Source organism: Erpetoichthys calabaricus, chromosome 4 (assembly GCF_900747795.2).
Source record: "Erpetoichthys calabaricus chromosome 4, fErpCal1.3, whole genome shotgun sequence".
Taxonomy (NCBI): Eukaryota; Metazoa; Chordata; class Cladistia; order Polypteriformes; family Polypteridae; genus Erpetoichthys; species Erpetoichthys calabaricus.
The window spans coordinates 127,304,503-127,331,857 of NC_041397.2; the positions used below are offsets into that span (position 1 = coordinate 127,304,503).

Here is a 27,355-nt window from a genome sequence, read left to right on the forward strand (position 1 = left end):
GTAATTTTGTTGCGTTTGCCTTTATTCGCTGCGCCCAATTGACGTCACCCTTTTGAAGCACTCCTTTATTTGCGCGCGGCTTTATTCGGCGCTCAATTGAGGTCGCCCTTTTGAAGATCGCTTTTATTTATGTGCGCTTTTATTCGCCGCGCCCAATTGAGGTCGCCCTTTTGAAGGTCGCCTTTATGCACGCGCCCTTATTGACAGATACCATGTGGTTTTGGTTTAGTTAAGTACTGTCTGAACAAGTCCAATTAGGACAGGGGTGTCAAACTCCAGGCCTGGAGGGCCACAGTGGCTACATGTTTTAGTTCTCACCCTTTTCCTAATCAGCGACCAGTTTTCACTGCTAATTAACTCCTTTTCCCTTCATTTTAATAGCCCTGTTTTTAAGGATTCAGTCCTCTGAATTGATTTGTTTCTTCATTAAATGGCAGCCAAACAGAAATGAGACGTGAAACGAGCCAACAGATGACCAGCTAAACTGGGATTTCAAACTCCAACCAGTCTCTTAATGAGAAGCTGATTCTTGCTGTTAATTAAGCCCGTTATTTAATTCAATGGCTTGTTTCTGCTCTCATTCTGCCACAGCAGACATTTCTAAATCTGTTGATTTTTCTGTTTTTTCTGTCATATGGTGGCTTGTTTGATGTCTCATTATTGTTTGGCCACCAATTAAGGAAAAAGAGTCAATTAAGGGGCCTGAGTCAAGTTAATTAAAACTAAAGCAAAAGAAGTTCATTAGCAGTAAAAACGGCTCAGTAATGAAGAAGATGGTTAGAATGAAAACATGCAGCCACTGCGGCCCTCGAAGACTGGAGTCCGACACCTGTGAATTAGGAGATGATGAGTAAAAGTAAAGATAACACAAGAAAACACCATTTAGCTAACATAAATTTACAGATTTACAAGATACTGCAGATTTTGTAATGGTCTTATTCATGCGGGATTACTCTCTAAGTATAAATGATTGTTAAATTAAGCGATATTAATACAATGTAGATATGCATTTGAACTCCTGTTCATTTAGACCAAGACCTTGCTTTTGTCAGTTTACTGACTTCAAATGAGAGCTATAGGTGCAAGACTTACATCAGTTTCCCCTCTCTTTATCAATGACAAGCATCATACAAATGGAGACATTCATGAATGATAGTGGAGGTTTTAAGCAAATGTAGACATTTCTATATTTATAAACACTAACACTTCAGCAAAGTCATACAAGAATAAATTTGATGTTCTTGTGGGTTATAGCTAAAACACGAGTGAAACAATTTAGGAACAGGATTTACTCAAAGCTTTACCAAAAACCAATGAAGCCAACCATAGTATTAAATTATCATTAATGTGACAAGTCCCAGCAGACACTTCATTGTTGAGTCCATCTAATAATGAAACATTCCTAAAACCCTGGGAGGAGTTTGTGGCTTCCTCTCTCAGTTCTTGCTGCATAAGTTTTGAGATAAGACTACTGAATTTATTCTCTGTTGTCACAACAATTCCAGCAGTTGGCTTAACAAATGTAGAGGTCACATTGGTCTCAGCAAGATCCTCACAAAGACCATGTGAAGACTTTGAAAAGACCACCTCACTGAGATCCATTCCTGCCACAGGTGAAGGAGAGGCACAAGGAACATCTCGCACCAGTTTGTAGTTCTGCATCCATTCTTTGAGCCACTCCATCTTGCAGTCACATTCCCAAGGATTGCGAAAAAGATAAAGCCGGCCCAGGAAAAATATAGGCTGAAAGACAGAGAGGGGCAGGGTGGTGAGATTATTGCTGTTTAGATGGAGAAAGATGAGGCTAGTTAAGTTCTCAAATGCACCCTCCTCAATGAATGTAAGTTGGTTCCTGTCAAGATAGAGTACCTCAAGTTCTACCAGGTTGCTGAACCATGTGCTGGAGACATTCCTCAGAAGATTACCACCCAAATTGAGCATTTTAAGGTGCTTCAATCCCTTAAAAGAATACTGTGGAAGGTCACTCAGCAAGTTGTCATTTAAATAGAAATATTCCAGTTGACGACAGTCTTGAAAAGCATGGTCATGGATGACATTGATACTATTCTCCTGTAGGTTCAGGTACTTTAGATTTCTCAGGCCTTGAAGGGAATTGTAAGCCACAGCCTCAATCCGGTTTCGTTCCAAATAGATACGAGTCAGATTCTCCATTCCTCTAATGGCCCCTGGGATGCGGCGAAAGTTGTTTTCAAAGCAGAGGAATTCTTGAAGGGAAGACTGTTCCAGGAAGATGCGGTCAGGCATGTTGAAGAGGTTACAGTCTGAAAGATCCAGTCTGACAAGACGCTTCAGGGCTGTAAACGTCCGAGTATGCAAATAACGGATGTAGTCATTGTGTGCCATTTTTAGTTCTAGAAGGCTGGGTAATCCCTTAAAGGCTCCTGGAGTGATAAATGAGATGTTATTATGTGCCAAAGAGAGAGAACGCAAAGAGGGCAGAGTGCCAAATGCTCTCTCTGAAAGGAATTTGATGTTGTTCTTGTCCAAATTGATTGAAGACGCCTCACATGGGAATTCTCTGGGAATCTCCAACAGATTAGAGCGATCACATAGCACAGCACAGCTCTTTTCTTGGGTACATATGCAGCTGGATGGACAAGAGCGGGTACAGGAGGCAAGGACAAGGGAAATAAGGTGGGAAGAAACTGGATGGAAAGGTTAAGAGGGGGCAAGAGAGAAAAAGCAATTAGTAGCATCTCAAGCCATGTTTAGAGAAAGTGTGTAAATTATGAAACATAACTAAGGAAGACAACATCCATCTACTCATTCAGCAATTATCTAACTATCTTAATCCAAAAAAACATTTTTTTTACGTTATCACATAGTTTAGAGTTCTTAGCAGACAAGTAAAGCTCACAAAAGTGTAGCAAGTTACAAACGTGTGTTACATTCCAAAGGTTTGGTGGTAAAAAAAGGAAGAATATAAAAGTTGCTCTGGGAAATATTCTCATTAACACTTCATAAATTCCTTAGGTTTCCATTTCATAAATACCTACATTTTACTATTGCTAACATCTTCACATGACCAATGCATTACCAAGTACAGAATCTGATACTACAGATTATACACAGTAAGTGACAAATAGACCACAGACAAATTATACAACTAACAAACTGAAAAGTCTCATTTAGGGCATGACTGATATGGATTTTTTAGACTGATACAATTTTTCCATCTTACTAACCGAAGGTTGTAAACCGGATATGGACGCAGGGCGCTGAGCACATTGAGGCGCACGCGCACTGCACAGAAAACAGAAACGAGAAGGTTGTAAACCGGATGTCACGCGCACTGCCGCACTGCAACGAGCCCACCACCTGTAAACTACACTTGCTCTAATCCACTGTGCCAGTAATGTAGATCACATAACGGATGTCACGAATCGCCCGCCTACCAGTGTGATCGCTTTGAAGACCCATATAGATTTTACATAACGGTTAATTGGCACACGCACGATGACCCGCAAGACTAGATGTACCAGACTCGGCCGTTTGCTTAGGCTGTACAAATCCGAGCCCATAGCTAACGACACAGCCACAGAGAAAACAAGACCGAAACGATTCAGCGCATATTTGAATCACATTACAGTATTGCCGTATGGAATCCACAATGAAAGCGCTCAACTAAATACAAACACAAGCCTGTGTGGCTACGACCTGTAAACGAGCCCGTATGAATAAAATGAATGAACGACGGTGCCTACACAAAGAAACCGCTGTAGTACAAATATGTTTATTTAATTAAATGAAACCTTAACCATGGCTACAAACTGTACACTACACCTGAGGTACAGCGTGCACGCCAGAGTGTACAGCCGCCCGAGCGCGACCGCCCACACCACCGCATATACTACGTTTGTTTAGTAATGTGGCCCTCCATGCCCGGAACCGCTGCCGTGGTCACTTCAGCACGCGAATCCGCCGCCATCAGCAAACGACTTCTCGCTGACGGTACAGCCATAGAAAAACAAAAAGGAGACTGCATGGCTAAAAACAATAAACGCCTACAACTGAGTCACAGCTCCAAAAAGAAACCGCTTTAGTACAAATATGTTTATTTAATTAAATGAACTGTCCCAGGACGCACCCACCCTCCATGATATTTCATCCCTCCAAGTATCCGAGGGAACTGAAAGTGATTGCCATTCTTGGAGTTGCGATTCTTTCGAGAATCGGGGGCTTGCTGGTTTTTATATAACCCAAAATCACACAAGAAGTGCCACAATGGGCTTTAACAGTCCCCCCCAAGCCATGAAACTTCTAAGAAGACAAGGAAAAACTACCCCCCCCCAAAAAAAAACCCTTGTAAGGAAAAAAATGGAAGAAACCTTGGGAAAGGCAGTTCAAAGAGAGACCCCTTTCCAGGTAGGATGGGCGTGCAGTCGGTGTCAAAAAGAAGGGGGTCAATACAATACAATTCACAGAACACAAGTAATCTTTAAACAATATAACAGAAACAATAATAGTATGTGGACAGCAAAGATGCCCGATTACCGATACATACAGTATCATACCGATATTGCTAGTCTGTTTTAAAATGAGTACATTTTAATTTTAACATTTAAACATGTAAAAGGGCAGTTTTTTTTTTATTTAAATAAACACAAAGTTCAAAGACATTTGACATTTGTGACTCTCTTACGGGCTGTGTGCACAGGTGCTTAATTGTGAAATTGATCATCATAAAAATAATATATTCCATGTTGACTTAAATATGAAGAATAAACTTCACTGACAACAAAGTTATTATATTATGCAGTCTCCTCTCATTATTATATGAACTAAGAATTTTTTTAGGGGATTAATGCATGAATAAATGAATCAGTGCACACATATATATCCTGTGGGATGTGTGTATTAATTCAACTTAATTAAATTAAAAAGTATTTATCTTCATATATATATGTATAATATGTACTTTTCAATATATATTATTATTGTTATATAACCGGGGTGTGTTTGCCATAGACTTATCTAGCTTTACTTATTTCTTACAATTGTTTGGCTTTTAAAATGTTTGCCAGTTTGATTTGCACATATTATGATGGCTGAAAGAAAGAGTACCTGCTTATTAAACGTAATAGCCTACTGGAATGTTTAAATGAGCATATCACCCAGACTTCCACTTGTCATGAGAGGACACTAACTTCTCACATTAGCAGATTCTGAAGACAAGTGCAAAAGAGTAGGGAGGAGAATAAGCTAAGAAAGTAGGCTTGAAAACAAGAATTAGCATTTGAATGCATTTTAATAACAGAAACAACATAAGGATAATAATTGCCAAGTCATAATATTGGAAAATTTTACAGACATTTAAAACAGTAATTGTCCTGAATAAAAAGCATTTTGGGAGCCAACAGATTTGACTTTTTCTTATAAGTTTAGCCAAATGACTTCATTCACTGAAAAACTTCTGTCTGCCCCTCGCACATCTAAGCTTTATACTTTTGCTTTTGCTGGTGTCTGCTTATATTAATTTTTTTACCGGTTTGACAGTTTTTCTCACAGATTATACAGGGCTGGTAAGGAGCACATCATACACAAATGTTGCAAAAAAAAAAATCAAGACTTTTTCATTACATTTCTTTGTAAAAGTACTAGGGGGCTTCACCCACCAGCCGCCTGCGCTACGCACCGTTGTGAAGAGGGGGGCTGAACGCACCCTAGGGAGATGTGGTCGTTTCTCCAAACCCCTCTTAAATGGTGATACAATGGGAAACAAATAGTTTTTTTTTTAACCTCCTCTTTGCTTGATCAGCTGCTGGCTTGCTGCTGCTGCTGTGCCGCGTGATCTGCATCTCACGTGGTGCTTCGAACGTTTAAAAGCCTGTACAGCAGCAGTCCTTTTGTCTCACTGCCTTGTCTCTGTTCTCCCTCAGACATCCTCAAACACTATTCGATCTCTTTTTGCTGTTCCGATATTTCACTGAGTAATATTTTCTGTTTGTTTGTGCTAATGCGATCTTTACCATAATTTTTTTAAGACTTTTGAATTTTCCTACTTCCATTATCTCTAACCTGCTCTGAATGTGTATCGCGCCAACGTTTTTCAATTCCTTATGGCGTTCTTCTTTGTCATCTGCTCTGTCTTTTCTGGCTCTGGGCGTGATTAAATCTCTTGGCACAAAGTCTAGTCTCGTGGGACGTTAAAGTGTCTTTTGTCTTTCTGAGAAGATCACATCTCGTCTCCCTGAACAGGTCTTGTCTCGTCCCGTTTTTTTTATATAAGAGAGAGAGAAATATCTCTGTTTTCCTGGTTTGTAAGGATGTGTAAATATATTAAGATTTCTTGTATAAACAAGAAGAAACGACTTTTGGTTTCACAAGTCCAAGTAGGCACTTCGGGAAACTTCTTATTTGCATATTGAAGTGTGATTCACTTAAGGTCCAGACAGTGTTGCTAAGTCCTTTTTTTCCCATCTAACTGTGCTATTTTTGATCTGTGTCCATGGGGAAAAATTGTCTTCCATGGGTTGCAGCATTTCTGGGCTTTCTTTTTTAAATTACATGGTATTTTGGGCTATTTTTCAAACCCTCTCCTCTGGTCTATTAGTGCATTTTTCACTCATCTGCTCTTTCTATCTTTAAACCTACTTTATTGCCCTCAGATCTCTAAGGGAAATCCCCACTCCCACGCTCTTTGATAGTATTATCTAATCCGTTGCCCTCAAATCTCAAAATGGGACCCAGTTCCTTGCTTTTTGGTGTGCCAGTTTGTATAGGTCAGGTATTAGGCTGGTTTCTTGTGCCACCATGCAGTTTTTGAGCTGTCCTTGGCCTATAATTTTTTCAGGACCTTGCATCTCTGGAGTAAGAGAAACATGTGCAGGCTCTTTACAGTTAAATTTTGGGTAAAGGAACTGTCAGTTTGAAATGCACTATTGAGCTGACAACAAAGGCTACAGTATCACATGCATGTATTGACAAATAAATTCTCTTACCAAGCATTATCTGCAATACAGTGGCAAGCATATATGCCTTAGAAAGCCACATTTCTCCTCTTTCAAATTCTGATATACTGAGCATTTCCAAAATCAGACTGAATAACAACTTGCAAGTTACTTTGATAAGAGAACAAGTGCTGGAATAGTAGTAAATGCTTCTGGTTTACTTGTATTTTCACTTCTTTTTAGGATTCTGTTTACTTGAATGTGTACTGGAAGTTGGTTGCCCTGGATAGTATTTGTAGGCAAATTGTTTTGCCTTTAGGTTGTACTTTTCTTACTAAATATGAAATAAACTCTTCATTTATAAAAATTACTTGTTGGATTGATTTCACTAGCCAGAGTTTTATGGTTTCTTTTCCCTACAGAGGTATATTATATGTACTTGTGCAATTTTTGGGATAGTAACAATATATATTAAACTTTTAATGCCAAAACCCTTTTAGGTCCATTTAGGCCAAAGTCAGCTAGTACAGCATGAAGTTTGGATGTCTTAGGTGATGCTAACTAGTTATGCTAACTAAAGCAAGCAGGTCATTCTAAAAAATTGACAAATACTAGGTTTACATCCTAATTTATCTGACCCACCTTTGCTTGCTTTTTCACATGGTCAGAATCTTCAGAGTCATGTAATGAAAGATTTACGTACCACTATTTTTTTTTCCAAATATCTTAATTCCATCCCTGCTGGCCATTTTCCCTGTCTAAATTGTAGTTGCTATGGTAATGTTTTAAAAGGTATACCTGGTCACTACTCCACAGAGCGATATTACACTTAAACATATACCTAATTGTAGTTCTAAAGGAGTTGTTTATCTTTTATTATGCCCCTGTCCCATGTTATATGCTGGCAAAACTATTCAGTCTATTCTCCTTCAAATTGCAGAACATAGAAGTAATATTAGGAAAAAATTACATTAAAAGTCATGTTCAGGCATTTTATTACCCTTGATAATAAAGTTTCTAATCTCAGGTTTACCGTCCTCAAAATTGTCAAGCCACATCCCTGTCGGGGTAACTTTGATAACCTGTTATCACGCAGGGAAGCACGCTGGATTTTCCAATTAAACACTTCACACTCCTCTGGCTTAATTAAATTAATCACTTGATTGGGTGTGTTTCTTGTAATATAACTCTGAGCTTTGGCTTGTTCCCCATTACCTCCCCCATTTAGATAGTTGTTCTTCTCTTTTATTCACATGAATGGTTAAGGTAAACTCAGTTTTTTAGTGCTTAGTTTAAGTTTATACTTGCTATGGCTCATTTACATTATATGTGATGATGTGTATACCCCTTTCTTTAGTTTTATTTTGGGAGGCAGTAGAAGTGTTCAAATCAGGGTGTTGACACGCCGGACTGGGCCTTGGCACTAAGCACTAATACCTCTCCTTCTCTTACCACAGACCTACAGAAGAAAAACCTAACTGAACACCTCATTTCCACTTGTTCCTGACTTCACTTCTGGCCCCTTCAAATGACCTCACATGACTTCCTGCCCTTCAACACGCCCTTCCTGTTCCCTGCAATAAAACCATTCAGTTCACTCTTTCAACCTGTCCAGAATTGACCAATATCAGTCTTTTAAGATTACTCAACTTCAATATACGGGCTGGACCCCAAAAACTTTACCTTGTGTTCAGAATGTCAGAAGAGCAGGACCTGAACACTATTCTTTCAACCATTGTGGCAGACCTCTGCCACCTGAAGATGCAGTTGAGAGAAACCCACACTCCGGTCATTAAGTCAGAGGCATGGGCTGCAGCATCGGTAGCTGTACAACAGGACCAGCCAAACGCTCGATCCCAGGTATTGTTACCTATGTCAGAAAATGACGATATGGAAACTTATTTTTTAATATTTGGGCGCACTGCCACTCGACACCACAGGGAGTAAGCAGAATGGGCCAACATATTGCCAGCGTAATTGAAAGGTAATGTGCAGCAGGCCTACTATAACCACCCGAGGAACAGGCCGCCAATAACAACACCTTAAAGGCGGAGGTTCTACAGAGATATGTGATGACCTTGGATCAGCAGGCAAGGGAGTGGCACACTTCAAAAATTCAACCCTGAGCAGCCAACCAGGGCACAAGCTTTTGAAATCTGGGGGAAAACAGGGCGCTGGCTATGGATATAAATAACATAAGGTAAGTCATAGAATAACTCGCTTGTGCGACCCTCGTAAACACCTCCCTGAATATGTTGCTCAGCAGGTCCAAAGGCAACCATACAAGAACATGGAGAGCTTAACTGAGGAGATCAAGTGACACTGGGCGGCTTACCAAGCGGAGAGGGCAGAAAAATCTGTTTGTGTAGCCCAACAGGGTCATGTTGCCCATCCTGAGCCCACTTGCTGCTATACAGAGCCCGTGACCAAACCCCGGAAAAAAAAACCTAGCCCTCCCTTCTGCTTCAAGTGTGGGGAGGTAGGACATATCGTTTCAGCCTGCCCTCTACTCAGCGAGCCTATGGATTGCTCCTGGGCAAAATGAGAAAGGTATTGTGCTCTTATTAACACTTTGTCTCTTCCTTCACTTTGTCTCACTGGTACAGGTTATGGAAAATAAAAATGTATGTATTAGCATAAATAGACGTAAAAGTAATTAACAGCTTCTGTAAGCATTAAATTTAGCATAAATTAGACCTTTCAAGCAAATAAGATATGTCAAGCAAATAGTTAAATAAAAGGCATTAGTCATATTTCATTTTTTAGTTAAGCTTGAAGCAAAATCACCAATATTGTGTAACTTGGAAAGATAGAGCAGGAAGAGAATGACGTACAGAAACTACCTGAGGACAAAAGAAGGGGGAATAAGGAGAACACCTGTTGTTTGAAGGCCGGGAAGCAAGGAATGATACAATGATGAAATACAGAAAATGTTTATGGCCATGGAAGGCACGTGAGAAGCCAGCTGGAGTAGTGAGTCAGAATAAACAGCAAAGGCATTGTTTCAAACGAGGTCAAGATGATAAGAAATGATTATATAAACTGTGATTTTTTGCTTGTTCGGGTCTCAGCTTAATTTGGACTAATTGGGTTGAGTCCGCATTATTGTTTATTGCAATAAATCCAATTATTCTGTTTGCCTATCCTTCGACTCCTTTAGCCTTCATTTAAAGTGAGAATCTTCAGCGTATTTTTCGCTTCGACAAGGTCTGCCACATGTGTGATCCACCATGAGGGCTCTTTGAGAATGCTCACGGTAGTGGTACTACCTGATCCCCCTTATCCAGTCATCATGGGGTGTGATTGCTCTAATAATAAAAGTGGTTATGGCAAAATCCACTCCTAATAGTAGATTGGGTCTAGTACTGGGCCTCCACGACGTGTTTACAACTGGCAACAAGGAGTTACATGGCCATATAATGTGACATAGCAGAACTCACAACATCGTCACCAGAAGTGAATTTTGCTGACAGAGCGACATCGCAGGCTGAAGCTCCACCCATTGAGGTTGATCCTGATCCTCTTTCTTCTTTACATTCCAAATTTACACAGTCACCGGCCTCCTTTACAAGGGAGCAGTGGAACAATGATTTTGCAAAGAATGCAGTTGTCCTAGTGGATAGCCAACACACGCAACATCCCATGCCACAAGGACCACACTTTGTGCTTACGGGACTTACCAGCGGCAGGTCTGTGAACTGGCACACACTCAACTCTTAGGCCCATTTAGGGGCCGATAAAACTTTCGAACGTACCAAGCTCTGATTTTAATGGCCTTCAAAAAGTAAGGAGGCCCGTCGCTTCTGTAATTCATGTCCAGCTGCAACAGATTACTATGAGGGACCGTGCTCCTCTAGTTCCTCTTCCCGTAATTGATATCCCTTTCGAACAAGTTGGAGTCAATCTCATAAGATCCCTAGAACCCTCAACCAGAGGTCATCAATATATTTTAGTTATAGTTGACTATGCTACCCAGTATCCGGAAGCTGTCCCTTTGTGTTCAGCCAATTCAAAAACTATCACACAGGAACTTGTAGGGGGTCTTTGCATGATTCGGCATCCCCAAGCAGATCCTAACAGATCAGGGAACGCCATTTACTTTGGAAACGTTCAGGGAGGTGGCTAAGTTACTCAGAGTAAAACATCTAAAAACCTCTGTCTACCACCCTCAGATAGACAGTCTGACTGAGAGATTTAATCAGACACTTAAACAGATGTTGTGTAAGGTGGTCAGAGAGGACGGAAGAAATTGAGATTAATTACTTCCCCTCATATTATTTGCCTATCATGAAGTCCCTCAGGCCTCCACAGAAGTTTCACCTTTTGAATTATTATATGGATGACAATCACGGGGAATACTGGACATCCTAAAAGAAGGTTGGGAAGAGGAGGCCCTCCCTTCCACAAACATATTGGAATATATTGCACAATTACGTGATAGATTTGACAAAATTTGACCCATACTAAAAGAACAAATGGATATGGCTCAGTCAGCACAGGCTTACTATTATAACCATAGCACAACTCTCTGGGGATTCTACCCGGGGAATCGCGTTATGGTCCTCATGCCCACCTCCCATTCTAAATTATGGGCCCATTGGCAATGCCCTTACAAGATTAAGGAAAGAAAAGGGCTTGTCGATTATTTGGTTAAACAACCAAATCGTCGACCAAGCAAAGTTATACCACGTGAACTTGCTAAAGCAGTGAAAGGATAGGAACCCAGAGGCCTCCTCCAACCAGCCCTATTCCCTTATCTGTCAAAAAGGTCTCCTTAATCTTGGCCCTAATTTGACGCCCAACCAATGAGGGGAGTTGGAAGCAGTGATCCTGTCTGTCCCAGAGGTGGTAAGCAAAAAACCTGGTCGGACCTCTCTGATTGAGCTGGCATAGTGACTGAACCTGGGGTAATCATTCGGGAAAACTCTTATAGACTTCCTGAGGCAAAACAGGCCGAGGTGGAGTGGGAGATCAAGCGAATGTTGGAACTGGGTGTGATTGAAGAAAGCCACAAACCCTGGTCCTGATGGGAGTTGGAGGTTATGTAATGACTTCGACTGCTTTAATCAGGTCTCCCAATTTGATGCCTACCTGATGCTGAGGATCAGTGAACTACTTGTGTTTGTGCTTCTTTTACACCATTTATAAGGATGCTTCAATATGCATTGTGAACATGGACAAGGTAAAAGTAGTAGTGTAAAAATGATGGGAATAGAAAAGCCTTTTTTAAGGTTTTTTGACAGATTAATTTTTGTTTTGAGGTGTAGTATTAAGTTTTTACATGCAGAATTTTTGACGACACAAAAAAAGGCAATTAAATTAATATTATTAGGTTGATTTATTTCTATTACCACTACAACATTGTTACAATAAGAATAATGCAAGATGAAAGATAGTTAACAAAAACAAACATTAAAATGACAAACAAATAATACTACGGATTTTTCATGATAAAACCATTGGTTGCTTTTACGGAGCACACCAGAAACATTCTGAGCGTCAACTGGATGATAACATCCATACAAGACCACAAGATCACCCTCCACCCTACCCAGAAAGGGGTGGGTTAGGGTTGATTTTGCCCTACAGTATTTTTAGTCGATCAATGAGAAACATGTCTACCAAGTTTCATGAAATTTGCTCCAGTCTTTTGGAAGTGATGCTGGAACATACATACATGCACACACACACACATACATTGACTTTTTATATATAGATTATATGATTTTTCTATATTGGGTGTAACCAGTCTGTTGTTGTTATGTGATATGTTTATTTATTTATTTATTTATAATTGGTTCTTTTATTACTTATGTAGATATATTATGTAGATACAGTGTATATATCAAGAAGAGGAAGAGAGTGAAGGCAGAGCCAAGGATGAAATGGCGGAAGTTGAAAAAGGAAGACTGCAAGGTTGAGTTTAGGGAGAAGGTGAGACATGCACTAGGTGGTAGTGAAGAGTTACCAGACAGTTGGGAAACTACAGCAGATGTAGTAAGGGTGACAGCAAGAATGGTGCTTGGCGTGACATCTGGACAGAGGAAGGAGGAAAAGGAAACCTTTAGGTGGAATGGGGAAGTACAGGAGAGTATACAGAGGAAGAGGATGGCAAAGAAGAAGTGGGATAGTCAGAGAGATGCAGAAACTAGACAAGAGTACAAGAAGATAAGGTGCAAGGTGAAGAGAGAGGTGGCGAAGGCTAAAGAAAAGGCATACGATGAGTTGTATGAGAGGTTGGACACTAAGGAGAGAGAAAAGGACCTGCACCGATTGACTAGACAGTGGGACCGAGCTGGGAAAAATGTGCAGCAGGTTAGGGTAATAAAGGATAAAGATGGAAACATACTCACAAGTGAGGAGAGTGTGTTGAGAAGATGGAAAGAGTACTTTGAGAGGCTGATGAATGAGAACAAGAGAAAGAAGATGTCTGTGAAGATTCTCAGTCATCCAGGTGAAATTATCTAATAGTTGAGTCATGACAACTGGACTTCTTTCTTGTTAGGTAGATATGTTTCACTGCTCATCCAAGCAGCTTCGTCAGTCTGAGGAATGTTGTTAGAGACCACAATTTTATCCTCTAGGTTAGTTTCACTTCACACCTGCCCTGATTAGGTTCATTGAGTAAAACAAAGGAGATAGTGAGGATAGTGTGGAGATAATGAATCAGGAAGTGCAATGGATTAGCAAGGAGGAAGTAAGGACAGCTATAGAGAGGATGAAAAATGGAAAGGCCATTCGTCCAGATGACATACCTGTGGAAGCATGGAGGTGTTTAGGAGAGATGGCAGTGGAGTTTTTAACCAGATTGTTTTAAACAGATGTGCTGTTTGCTCTGAGGGTGTTGATGGAGATGTATAGAGAAGGCCAGAAGGAGTTGCATTGCATCTTTGTGGACCTGGAGAAAGCATATGACAGGGTGCCTCGAGAGGAGTTGTGGTATTGTATGAGGAAGTCGGGAGTGGCAGAGAAGTATGTAAGAGTTGTACAGGATATGTACGAGGGAAGTGTGACAGTGGTGAGGTCTGCGGTAGGAGTGATGGGATTACATCAGGGATCGGCTCTGAGCCCTCTCTTATTTGCAATGATGATGGACAGGTGGACAGATGAGATTAGACAGGAGTCACAGTGGACTATAATGTTTGCTGATGACATTGTGATCTGTAGCGATAGTAGGGAGTGGAATGGTGAGGATGCAAGGAGTAGAGTTGACGAAGGTAGAAGAGTTTAAATACTTGGGATCAACAGCACAGAGTAATGGGGATTGTGGAAGAGAGGTGAAAAAGAGAGTGTGGACAGGGTGGAATAGATGGGGAAGAGTGTCAGGAGTAATTTGTGACAGATGGATATTAGCAAGAGTGAAAGGGAAGGTCTACAGGACGGTAGTGAGACCAGCTATGTTATATGGGTTGGAGACGGTGGCACTGACCAGAAAGCAGGAGACCGAGCTGGAGGTAGCAGATTTAAAGATGCTAAGATTTGCACTGGGTGTGACAAGGATGGATAGGATTAGAAATGAGTACATTAGAGGGTCAGCTCAAGTTGGACGATTGGGAGACACAGTCAGAGAGGTGAGATTGTGTTGGTTTGGACAGAGGAGAGATGCTGAGTATATTGGGAGAAGGATGTAAAGGATAGAGCTGCCAGGAAAAAGGAAAAGAGGAAGGCCTAAGAGGAGGTTTATGGATGTGGTAAGAGAGGACATGCAGGTAGTGGATAACAGAATAAGATACAGAGGACAGAAAGATATGGAAGAAGATGATCCGCTGTGGCGACCTCTAATGGGAGCAGCAGAAAGAAGAAGAAGAATGCAAAAATCTTCTTAGAATACTTATGTAGATATATTATTTATGTAAGATGTTAAAATATTTGTACTCAGTGGATCTATAGTCTATTGTTTTTTTCCTGGGTAAATATTAAAAAATTATACATTTGTGTTTGTGAAAATACAGCATTTACAGTTGAAATTAAAATATGGCGACAGATTAATAAATATATTTTTTAAAGAGGAAGCCTCTAACCAAAATGAAAAAGAAATAAAGCCTTGAAATCAGCAGAGTGGTACAGTGGCACCTCCAGAATTTGTGGTTAGAATTCTAGCTTAGTCACTGTCTCTATTGTGTCTGTATATTCTCCTTATATTTGAGTGGGTGTTTCCTCCCACATTCCACAGACATGCACTTTAGAATAACTGCAAATTGTTCAAGTATGACGGAACATGGGTGTGTCTGTGTGAGTTTACCTGTGATTGGCTTCCACCCAGTGCTGAAGGATAGGATTTGGCTCCATGAAACCCTTAAATTAGAATGCCATTTTAGGACACATTCATGGATCTGCTGTTTTATACATGACTCTAACACTGAAACTGGAAAAGATGATCGCAATTTTTTGTTATTTCATCTTATTTGTGATGAGTTATGTACTATAAGTCTGGTAACTGCCAACAGTGTGCTGTTATTTATTTTACATTACTGTCAAATATAAGTTTTTCTATAGTAAACATTCATTTCAATAAAATGATAAGGCTATATTCATCTATTTTCCTAACTCACTTATCCAGGGCAGGGTCACAGGGCCACTGGATTCTATCCCAGAAATCAACATGTGTAAATCAGGAAAGTGAAAACCATACCTCTTGGAAGTGTTGTGCTGAAGGTCGGATAATGATGGATTATAAGATTAGATTTAAAATATAATATTTGTTTTTTACTATTTCACTTTAGAATTAGAACAAAATGGAAAAACAGAGTAAACCTTTAACTTTTCACAATGAACCACTAACTAAATAATTTTGCTCATATTTACTGTCACAACTACAAAATCTTATATACGAATAACAATAAAAAACATTAAATAATTTTAAGACAGACATAGAACGGCCACTCATGAGGCTCCTGGAAACACTTCATATCTAGTATCCTTTTGATCTGGTATCCTTAGAGCCCAAAATTCTAAAAAAAAAAAACACTTTGACACTAAAGAAGCAATGGACAACCAAAGTAATCGGTGTTTGTTTTATAATAAACTGCTTTGTAATTAAGAAGAGAGATATCCATTTTTGCTTTTTATTTCATTTTTGAAAATAACAGATTGTCTATAGCACAATGTTTTGCATTTAGTCAAATACCTTTCTTGTGCATTATTTGAGAACTATACCAAGCATAAGGAACGGACAGGAAAAAAAGCATCTCACATAGATAAACATAACCAGGACATTTAAAGATTCAAATATTGGTGCATCAATGTTAATGTCATACACCAGAATTAGCTTTGCACACTACTCCAGGTGAGCATTATGGCAATCAAGCTAAAACATCAACACAGTGGTATCAGCATGCGTCAGAACTGCTTTTTATTAGATTGCAAACAGAAGGTTGTGCTAAAAGGATATAATAAATGCTTATTTTTCATGTTATATAATCCTAGAAGACCTAACAGGCTGAATAAACATGTGAGGGGGTAAACTGATTGGCTGTAAAACTCAATGTAGCATGACAAGGTTGAGAAGGGATTTGGGTTCACTTCATCCTAATGAATTTGTTTAACTACAAGTTCAAGCTGCTTTCATTTTTAATCATTAATTTAGATTGTCATTGTAGACTTGCAGGCTGATTTTATTACATCCGTTGTCTTTAAAAACAAATCTAATAGGGATTATTAAAAGCTGCAAAGCCAGAGAATCATTTGTACGATTGACCTTCAAACAAGCCCATTAAAAGAATTGTTGAGGCTAAACATTTAAAAGATGCTTTTGAAAAGCTGGCATCAACCTTCTAACACATATTTTTGTTAAAGCTTGTATTTAAAGGAAATAAAAAAACAACTGTACTCTGGACCATAACCTTAATGTAATTGTGGGTTTAGGGATGCTCAGAGCCAGTTCATCATAAGTTTTCTGCTCCTAGTTGTGTTAGTTCTCTGTTGGCAAACAGGTTTGGGCTAAAAGGTCATACAGACAATGGTTCACAATGACCCTCATGATGGTACAAATTATAAAAACAGAGTACCCTGCCCAGGATAGTGTTACTGGGACCCACTCCTGGAGCCAGGGTTGGAGGGTGGCATTTTCCAGCAAGCACCTGGTGGTCAGGCAACCCACATAAGCTGGCTGGGCTCAGCCCAAAACATCAATGTGGAACCATCTTGTGGGCTCTCTATCTGCACAGACAAGAGGTGAGGATTGGGTATGGTGCCTGTTTGGTAGCAGACATAGGCAGGAAAGATCTGAGAGGAGAAGACATTGGCAATAGAGAGTGTCTTTGGGAACTTGGAACATTACCTCTCAGGTGAGAAAGGACCCTGAGAGGTTTCTAGAGGTGGAAAAGTAGCCACTAGATACAATTGGTATCACATCCAGACACATCATGGGTTCTGGAATCAAACTTCTTAATTGGGAGTGGTTGCTCTCTTACTCTGGAGTTCTGATGTGTGAAAGACCTTGGGCCAGTGTGGGGAAGTTTACAAGCCCCAGGTTAAGAACTGTGCAATTGAACTTTACTCCAATAGGGTAGATGGTTTACTCAACACAACTATGACTTGTTGAGAGTATAACTGTCCTGTTAGCCTCATCTGACTGTGACCTTCAACTTGTACTTGAGTGACTCACTGCAAAGTATGAAGAAACTGCGATGAAGATCAGAACTTCCAAGTCTGAGGTCATGGTACTCTTTCAGTAAGGGGAGAACAACTGTCTTGAGTGGAACAGTTCAAAGTCTCTCAGGATCTTGTTCACGAATGATGGAAAAAGGGACTGTGGAATCGACAAGCAGACTGGGTCAGTGTCAGTTGTTCATCAGCACACTCTGTACTAGGCTGTGGTGGTGAAGCAGGAGATTGGTCTAAATACAAACCTCTTGTTTAACCAGTTGATCTACATCCATGTCCTCACCTATGGTCAAGAGCTGTGGGTAATGACTGAAAGAATGAGATTGATTAAACTTGCTGCTCCTGTGGATCAAGAGGAAATAGGTGAGGTGCTCTGGGCATGTTGTAATGACACTCCATTCCCAGGGAGGCTCCCCCTAGAATTGCTCCATACACATTTCACTAGTTAGTGACCCTGAACATACTGGAGGGATTACATCTGTCAGCTGGCTTGGGAATTTCATAGGTAGAGCTGGAATCTATAGATGAAGACAGGAAAGTCTAGGCTGACCTGCATGGCCTGCTAGAACTAAGCCCCTCACTAGGAAAAGAGGTCTCAGAAAATAAAGTGAGATGAGATGAAAAACAATTGTTGAGCTTTACTTGTTTATTGAATAGTATCACTATTTTATGAGATTCCACTTAAACAGCTTATTTTCCTCTGCTCTTGTAGTGAAATTATTTTAAAGGAGAAATAAGTTTCATTGACGAGTATTTACTAAATGATTGAAGGCAAGGCCTACTCTGTTTTAGACACTTGAATATTATGGTTTTTAAAACACTACATTAATACCTTGAGAAAACAGTAATATTTAAATCTTATTTCTTTTAATTCACTTGTAAGCAATTACAGATTATATCGAGCAATGTTGTTCTTTGCAGGAAAAAATGTTGAACTTGATAACAACAAAAGCTGGCCTTCTAGGAATAGGACTGGCTATCACTAAAAAAACTGACACAGACAGCTGTGGGGGTCCAATTTATAAAATTAGCTACAACAGAAATGGTCAGTTCAATTCTGATGTTGTATGTAAATGACATACGTTAAAATTTCAATTACATATTATCAGTGTCACTACCACTGTCAAATATTTAAAAAATTCAAAATTATTCTCCAAATTGGCATTTGTATAGAATATCTATGTATTTTTTATATCAGTTACTTCAATACAGGGTAAAGGGAAGTATGTGTGGTAGTATCTAAAAGTAAATTTTTGAAGGGGTCTGTGACAGTAGGGAAACGAAGCTCAGGTTGGTAATTATTGAACATCTGCCTTTAAAAACATTTAAGGTGTTTAAAAAAGCAACCCATAAACATCACTGTAGTGCCTTGTACTTGTCTCTTTTTGAAGTACTACGTGTGACACATACTCCCTATGGCGGACAGTCAGGACCCATGCCCAGCCGGGACGCCCCTTCCAGCAGCCATGGAATGCACTCTACATCCCCCGGAACACTTGGTGGTAGCCCCCCTGGGTTGCATCGTGGCCCATAGCATGGAACACTGGAGCTCATCCTGGTTGGGCTCCGTGGCCACCACCAGGGGGAGCTGCAAGGCTTCCTGAGCCCGTATGGGTGGCAATGCAGCCACACCCGGAAGTGCAGCGTAATTGAGGTTAATTACCACCTAAAGCACTTCTGGGTGGAGTATAAAGGGAGCCTGCAGCCACTACTCAGGGCACCAGAGTCGGGAGGAAGAGGAAGAAGCTGCCCTGGGAGGAGTGGAAGAAAGAAGAGAGGAAGTATTGGGTGAATTTGTGTTTGGGGACTGTGTAGGGCCAGTGGAACATGGAAAAGACGTGTCCCATGGCTGAAGAAAATAAAGACTTTTTGTTTATTTAGCCCGTACCTCTGGTGTCAGTCTGTGTCGGGATGGTGCCAATATTTATCACAACCACCGCAAAAAAAAAAGGGAACTCAAACTGCAGCCTGCAAATAAATGTTATTTTTTCTGCAACCTGAAAGGACTAGTATCTATAACTCCTTACTTCTAGATATGGAAGTGGACTTGGACCGAACTTTAGTTATAATCGTCAACTCCTTCATTCTCCTTCATGAAACTTTAGATGATTTTTATGTATGGTATATTAGTGTTGGATCAGTAATAAAATTTGACTTTGGTATCAATACTAGCTTTCAGACCTCAGTACAAGTACCAAAACAGTTCAGAAGCAAATCACAAATAACTCCAAATTTATTGTCTTCCTTCAGCCTCCATGGTTAATGAATTTTTCTACATTATTTAACACTATTCAGACCTCTCAGGTTGGGGAATAAGTTAAAGGTGTAGCAAGTATCGTTGATGGCCCTAAACCTTCCTGGATCACCAACTGACAGGTAACTGTTTAAAATTCCAAGAGTGTGTGTCTGAGAATTGTTTTCAGCAACACAGGGTCACCCCAAATATGTTTGTTGTGTTCTTCTCTATCGCACATCTACACAACCAAATTTATAAAATCATTAATGAAATTCTTAAATTACTTGTAGGCTGCATTGACAACAGATGGGACAAAGTAAATAAAGTGGAAGAATTTGTCACAACTAGAAGCAGCTGAAAATTACTTTTAGTGTTGGTGGTTGACTTGCAGCATTCTAGGGAAGGCCCAGAGATCAATTATCAGCATCATGAAGGTACAGTCTTAAAATCCCTGAAGTCCACATGAACACTAACTGGAGATAAAAAACAAAACTTATACGTATAATTTGGCAGAGTAGAACCTTCTTCCTTTGGAGACTCTAAATAAATGTGCAAAACAAGCTCCTAGGGATGTTCGACCAGTGTATGACTCTTGCACCATGGAATGCTAGGGGAGTAGCTCCACATGAGAAAATGCCAGAAACCTGAATGAACTGATCAGGAAGGCCATTACAGGCTGAAACTCTCTGAACTCTGAACTCAATGGAACAAATGGCAGAAAAAATGATAATGGCACAATTACAGACTGTTAATCCTGTCTAGAGCGTATTGTCTTGGAGCACTTTTTGCCACCAACTTGTTCCACCATAGCATGCAAAGAGGTGCTAATAAGACTTTTTGTTGTCTAAAGCCATTTGACTGTACAGTGCCTCCTATAATCATGCCTGCCTTCATCCTAACCAGCTGCAACAGGCAAAATGGCATAAGTTCAATGTTTGTTTAAAAATATCCTGGACACTATGTGAACAGTTCTGGACATGGGTGTCATAGTGGAGGGAAAAAGGGGAATGATTACCCAGGGCCCTCCTGGGGGTGGGGGTCTGGTTTGGATGGTCCTCAAAGCCCAGAATGAAAAGTTTGTTTGTAAGAGGAAGGGATCTACAGAGACTGCTTACGTATAGGGCTAAACCCCTCTGTGCTAATCCCTGGCTGTGCGTTTTATTTTGTTTTAGCTGTTTTGCATCACATCTACAAAACCCTTATGTTCATTTTTTGCTGGAACATATACATTTCTGCTTGGGAATCAAAAATTCCATTCTTTTTTATTCTATATATTCCTGTTTTTTTCTTGATATTCTAGTTTTTCCTCCCACATTCTCAGGGATATGGTAGTTAGGTGAACTAATGATTCTAAATTGAATCCATTTTCCGTGTGGGAGTGTGCCGAGTGACAAACTGGCACTCTGTCTAGGGTTGTTTCCAAGTTTTGCCTCTTATGCTACTGGGATAGACTTTGAACATCCTGCAACCCATATTTAGATTAAGTGTGCTAAAAAATGTAATAAGAATGCTACTGTTAATAATAGCATACACCACGACAAAGAGCTTTATAAAGCGAATGAGATTACAACACAGTATCAACCGTACAAACTGAACAGTTAAAAAAAATGCTGCAAGTAAACTTGTTAAAAAAAATTGCAAGATTAACAGATAACAGGTCAATGTCAAAATTATTCCTGCCAAATGTCAAAAATCAAGTACCAATATGAGGTTTACAAACTAAAACCAGAAAGTACTGCATGTTCACTGCAAGACTGCTAGTCAAGTTAACAATATATTACACAGTTATAAACTATGGGTACGACTTTATACACAGACCAAGTCAATACAGTATAAAGTTTGCAAAGTAATATCAAAGTGAATGGAAGGGACCACTAAAAATTCTAAACAATTAAAAAACCAAAGAAAGTTGTGGGTCATCAGTCAAGAAAATCTCTCAAGTAGACCTAATAACAGTTCTTGACAGCATAAATCATACCAAAAAATTTAAATGTGTGTTGTGTTATATAACAGGGTTTTACAAAATCAAGAAGGAAAGCTTTGGGAGAACTCAGCTATCAAATTATCACATTGGTGACTACACATTTAACTCCAAGCTAGGGATGTCACAAGAACCAATACTACAATACCAAAATTCCAAAAACATTGTGGTACTAGTTTTTTTTATGGTATCTGTAGTTCTGAGTGAAAGTCGGTACTGTACTCATGCCTGATGGCAAGTTCGCCTATTACTTCAGAAGCACCGCATCAACACATGTTGAAAATAAGAACAGCATAAGTCATGTCTGGATAGAGGCAGGAAAACTTCAGCAAGTGAATGCAGGAATTATAAAAAAATAGCAAAACTCACACACAGACATAGGCTTTCACTATTGCCACTTTTACCTCATTGTGGAGTTAAATCAGAAATAGATTCACACATGCTTTGAGACCGCAATGAGTGTCACAAATTTCTAAGAGGAGATGAAGTGATGACGAAATGAATCACCTTTGAATTCCCAACAAAAGAATGGAGTCATCTATATTCATTCTCTGACTGCAATGAGCATGTCTATATATGTCCATCACGGGGAAATGGCACATGCATCTACAATTACACATATTGGACTGAGGCATGTGAGGGTAAACTAAACACTGGCAATGCTAACAATAGCTGTAGCAAGAAAAATCAAGTAATTTCAATCAATTTCACAGATCACTGCCTGATCTGTTATACACATGTATGAGGTCACTACTCCAGCTGGATTTGAACTCCGTATTTATTTAAAAAAAAAAAAAAAAAAAAAAACTTACAGGATTTTCATCTGAGGTGTACATTAGTTGACTATAATGAGAATATTATGAAAATTCTACATTGCACATTCTATGCTGGATTAAGCATGTTATGCTCCTTGCTATGTAGGTCATTTATTAGTTAGTGCTCCTGTTCTATGATATAAAAGACTAAAACTGTGCGTGCAATTGTCACCTATGAATGAACCGCAGAAATGTGTGTTCTTGTGGGCTCCTTTCTGTGGACAGGGCATTCTTAAAGTCAAATAACCTTTCAGAAGAGAGTGGAATTTGGACCTTGAAATGATTCATAGAGAAGGATGAGGTCTAGTATTGATTTCTGTGCAAGCCCTGATCGTGAAACTTCACTGATTTTGAGGTTTGATTGACATTTTTACAAGGGGGGACAAGGGGAGCTGAATTGGATGCAACACACTTACTTTTTACACTCAGCCCACCTCTTCAGCTAGAGGTCCTGACAGTAGCACAGCAATTTTGTCTGTTTTTGAACTGCAGCGCAGGTGTTATCAGTGGACAAAGCTCATCGACTGTTTCATTGCTTAGCGGCACACTGGTACCCACTGCTTCGTAGGGGCCTCCAATCCCCCAAACCCCTTGATCGTTGATCGTTTCTCATTTTCTCACGGCACTTGATGCTTTGCAGGATACCCCCACCTCCATATTGTCAACTGAGTGTCTAAGCTTCACGGGAACACATTTACAAGATTTTTGAGATTCATAAAGGTAAATTGCTGAATTTACTTTTAAATTTTATGCATTGAGTTAAAAGCTTATTTTTTAGTTCAATGTGTTCAACTGCAGTATTGTATGTAGTTCAAAAGTTAGAAATTTGACTTCTTCATCTTCACATGTTATATTACTTTTGTAGAGGGTCTGAACATGAATCACACATTTTCTAGGGGTGCAAGGCATAGAAGAGGTTGGGAACCACTGCTATAAGGGAAAGAATGTCAGGCTAGATGCATATACAAATAGCCACAACCAAAACGAACCTTAAAGAAGCCATCCCTCTCCCCTTCCCCAAGTCAAAAAACACACGAGACCCTGTGAAATAATAACAATAAAGAAATATTTGTTGCTATGTACAAGGCACTTATTTTTTATGGAAGAAAAAAGTGTCAAGCATCTGCGCACACAGACTGATTTATCTGTGCAGATGCTTTGCACTTTCTCCTTCCATCAAAAAAGATATAACAGTCTTGTAAATAGTAATAGATCTTTCATTATTACTATTTCAAAGGGTTTCTTTTGACTTGGCATCACATAATATTCTCTTCCCTTATATGGACCTAGCTGCCAGGATTACCAAGATCAGTTTGCGCTACCAGTACTGTTAGCCAACAGGGTGCTACCAGCGACAATAAGTGCCCCAAATATTTTAACTTTGTGAGCATAATGATATATTTTCTGTTTACTTACTGCTATTTTGTGGCCATTTGTTATATTTTATCTGTGGTTATCACTCAGTCTGCATCTTTTGTTGTTTGAGACAGGATGGCATGGTGGTTTATACTGCTGCCTCACAGCTTAGGGTTAGACACTTCTTTAGTGCTTTAGGGACACTTAAAAGACCACTACACCATTATAACCCACTTAAAACTATTTCAGTTCCTCCTTCCCTATTGACTTCAATGCATTCCACCGAGTTTGGTGAAGTTCCTAAGTATTTCAACAATTTCACCAAATTCATGGTGAAGTGAATTCAGTGGGGTTTGCTCATTACTATTGGTGACAAACATAAATATGCTGCTCGACTTGCATCTCATCTTGATTACATACTGCCTATCATTTTAATGTCAGTACACCGACAATGTGTCTGAAAAATGGTAGCAGGAATCCAAAAATAGACTATGGGAAAAGGCAAAGGCAATTTTTTTCTTCACAGTATATCACATATACTAGGACATTCACTAAAAACAGAATCCATGAAAGGTCAAGGCAAATTAGAAAAAATTACTGAGTCCAATAGAGACAATAGACTTGAAATTGCTATTTGTTTATCAAATGAATATGATAGCCTTAACCGGGTCTTCTCTTGTTGGTAGTTTTTGGGTTCTTATAGACATGTGTCTATAATGTTTTTATTGACTTACTCTCTTACAGTATGATAACACTTTAGCAATCTATTTTGACATACTTTGGTACATAAAAGGACAGTTCCTGTAATTGTTAACACCCTACCACTCATTTGTCCCATGTTCCCCACACTGAGTTTTTATCCAGATACCTTGGACAAGCCTGCACTAGACAGCCCCACCTCCTCTGGAAGATGTGAGGTTGGGTTTAGCATTGAGACGAAATCTGTCTTGTAGAATGTCACCCCGTAATACACTAGCATCCCCTTCAGCGATGGTTCCAGTTTTGCCTCACAATGAAAAAAGCCAGGTTCAGAAAATTGATAAATGGATTTCTTCATGTACTTTTTCATTTCAATTACTACAACTATTTAGAATAATTGTATTTTGCATGCAAATCAAAAATCACTCTGAAATGTAATCATCTGTTATGAATTGTGAATGGGTGTTTTTAATATTGGCTACTATATTTGTTTTTAGTTTAAATAAAAATGTTCATATTTTCAACTACATTGATACTATTATCACTGTTATTGCTTACTACATCAGCAGCTCTTTTATTTTTTGAAAAACACAATAACATAGAATTACACAACCCATGTGGCCAAAGACGTAGATAACTTGTTAATCCTGCTTTTTTGAACAGGATCAGGATTTTCCTGTTCCAAAAAGAAAGACTTGATGAAATTCAGCTCAGTTTCTGGGGCAACCAATGCTCTGAAACTAACCTGCAAAAGAGCAGGTATAACATGAAGAATTAACACTATGAGGCCACAGCAATTAAGGAGCAGCGCATCCAATCATAAAATCAAAGGTTGTAAATGTCCTATTAGAAATGCTGATCACTGCCAACCTATTTAGGAAACAGAAAAAATAGACAAAATACTGAAAATGTGCCACGTTCTGAACAAATAATCAACATAGAAGCACAACTCCTTTACCAAATTCTACACAGAAAAACAATCAGACTGAAATCAAACATTTTAAAATGCCCAGAGACGTGCCTGCAAGAACATTACCATTTTACATCCCAGACTTTAATATATTTGAGCAACCTTATCAAACATGACATGTTCAGTGTTACACATTGTGGACAATAAACACCATGGGTCTCAGACATTTTGGTATCACTCTTATTGCAAAAAACAGAATACACAGTTTACTTGAGTGCATATTACATTTCAAATAAAGTACAGTAATATCCTTAGGGGTATATTTTGCACAATGCAACAGTTTACCACAAAACGTTTACTTGGATTTAACTGATTAACTGTTTTACACATTTATTTTTTCAGCAATATACCTTCATGCCACTTCCTTTATTTTGTCTCTCTCTGTTCTCTCTATTTTTCAGACTTGTTGTCCACTGTTGATCAACTGTTCAATGCTTGACTCATGAGGGCTTGTAAATTTTACCATGAACATACATTAAACCAAATCAACTTAACTGGGTTTGCATGAGCTTATTGAAATGTGGTATTCCGGAAAAGGCTAATCCATGGGTGTGAAATCATGTTAAAGCAAGCTAAAATTTGTTCTAGGATCCAGGATTATCTAATAATCCAGATCCCAGAATAAAGACATAAAAAACAAAGTCATACTACACAACTGAAAAACAAAATAATGTCATAAATCTAAACATGTTATTAAAGTAAAACAGAATGCTACAAAACAAAAAAAATAGAGATATCATACAATATACATTCAAATTATTTTTACAGGATTAAAGTATACCATTTATTGAAAGTGCATAAACTTTGTAACAATACATTGGAAGAGACAATTTAGCAAACATCAAGTGGTTTTCAGTAACCCACTCAGAAGTCCAAATATGTAAAAAAAAGAAAAACAAAAAAAACAAGCCAAACACATTCAGGAGTCACCCCCCTTCTTCACGACAAAAACACAAAAATACAATATTAATATGTTATTAACAATGAACACAAACTTAATAGAAATAGCAAACTGTTATTACCTGTATAAAAGATGATGTATTTAAATCTTTTAATACATGATTAGCCTCTGTAAAGTGACAAGACAGAGAAATTTTTGTTTCATATTTATGAATATTTAGTTTGCATTCAATTACTGTACACAGGTCTTAACTTTAAGAAGATTTTACCAACATAACATAGTGGGCATGGACACAAAAAAATAAATGAATCACACCTTCTGAATTACAACTATACCTCAGAGTAATACAACCAGTTGGAGTGTCAGTGATGTTACCTTTGTAAATAAAACTATAGTAATAGTTTTACTGTAAGCAAGAAAAAAGTCCAGGTTGTAAAAATGATGGTGTCATTGTTGCAGAGTGGTGTGTATGGTATTAATACCAAAATCACCAATGTTTTTATCACATGCTAATGAAAATAAAGGAGGGTGATTAAACACTGGGTTAAAATGAAGGATATGCCAGTGTCTTAGTGCCGATTTACAAATAGTATTTGTAAATTAAGTATAAGTCAAGGAATATAACTACCAGTTGCAATCAGTACCTGTGTTCAATGGAGTAAGAAAAAGGTCTCTGTATTTCAAGCTTGTTTATAAGCTAGGTATACAGATCTTTTAGTGTATCCTCCATATAAAAATTTCAACTTCATATCTTGTGCAGAACTAATAAATTGCTGAGCACTGGTTGTTATACTATATACAGTGCATCTGGAAAGTATTCACAGCGCATCACTTTTTCCACATTTTGTTATGTTACAGCCTTATTCCAAAATGGATTAAAT

At 38.9% G+C, this 27,355-nt stretch overlaps 1 protein-coding gene across 1 annotated transcript in view; it reads right to left on the bottom strand.

Annotated features, from left to right (window-relative positions):
* Positions 1-1,163: 1,163 nt before the first annotated feature.
* The window catches only part of nyx (nyctalopin), a 47,882-nt gene continuing 21,690 nt past the window's right edge, over positions 1,164-27,355 (bottom strand). Inside the window, exon 2 of the mRNA XM_028801091.2 lies at positions 1,164-2,666. Coding sequence (XP_028656924.2) covers positions 1,276-2,666 — 1,391 coding nt within the window. The 3' untranslated portion in view covers positions 1,164-1,275. The remainder of the gene's footprint in view (positions 2,667-27,355) is intronic.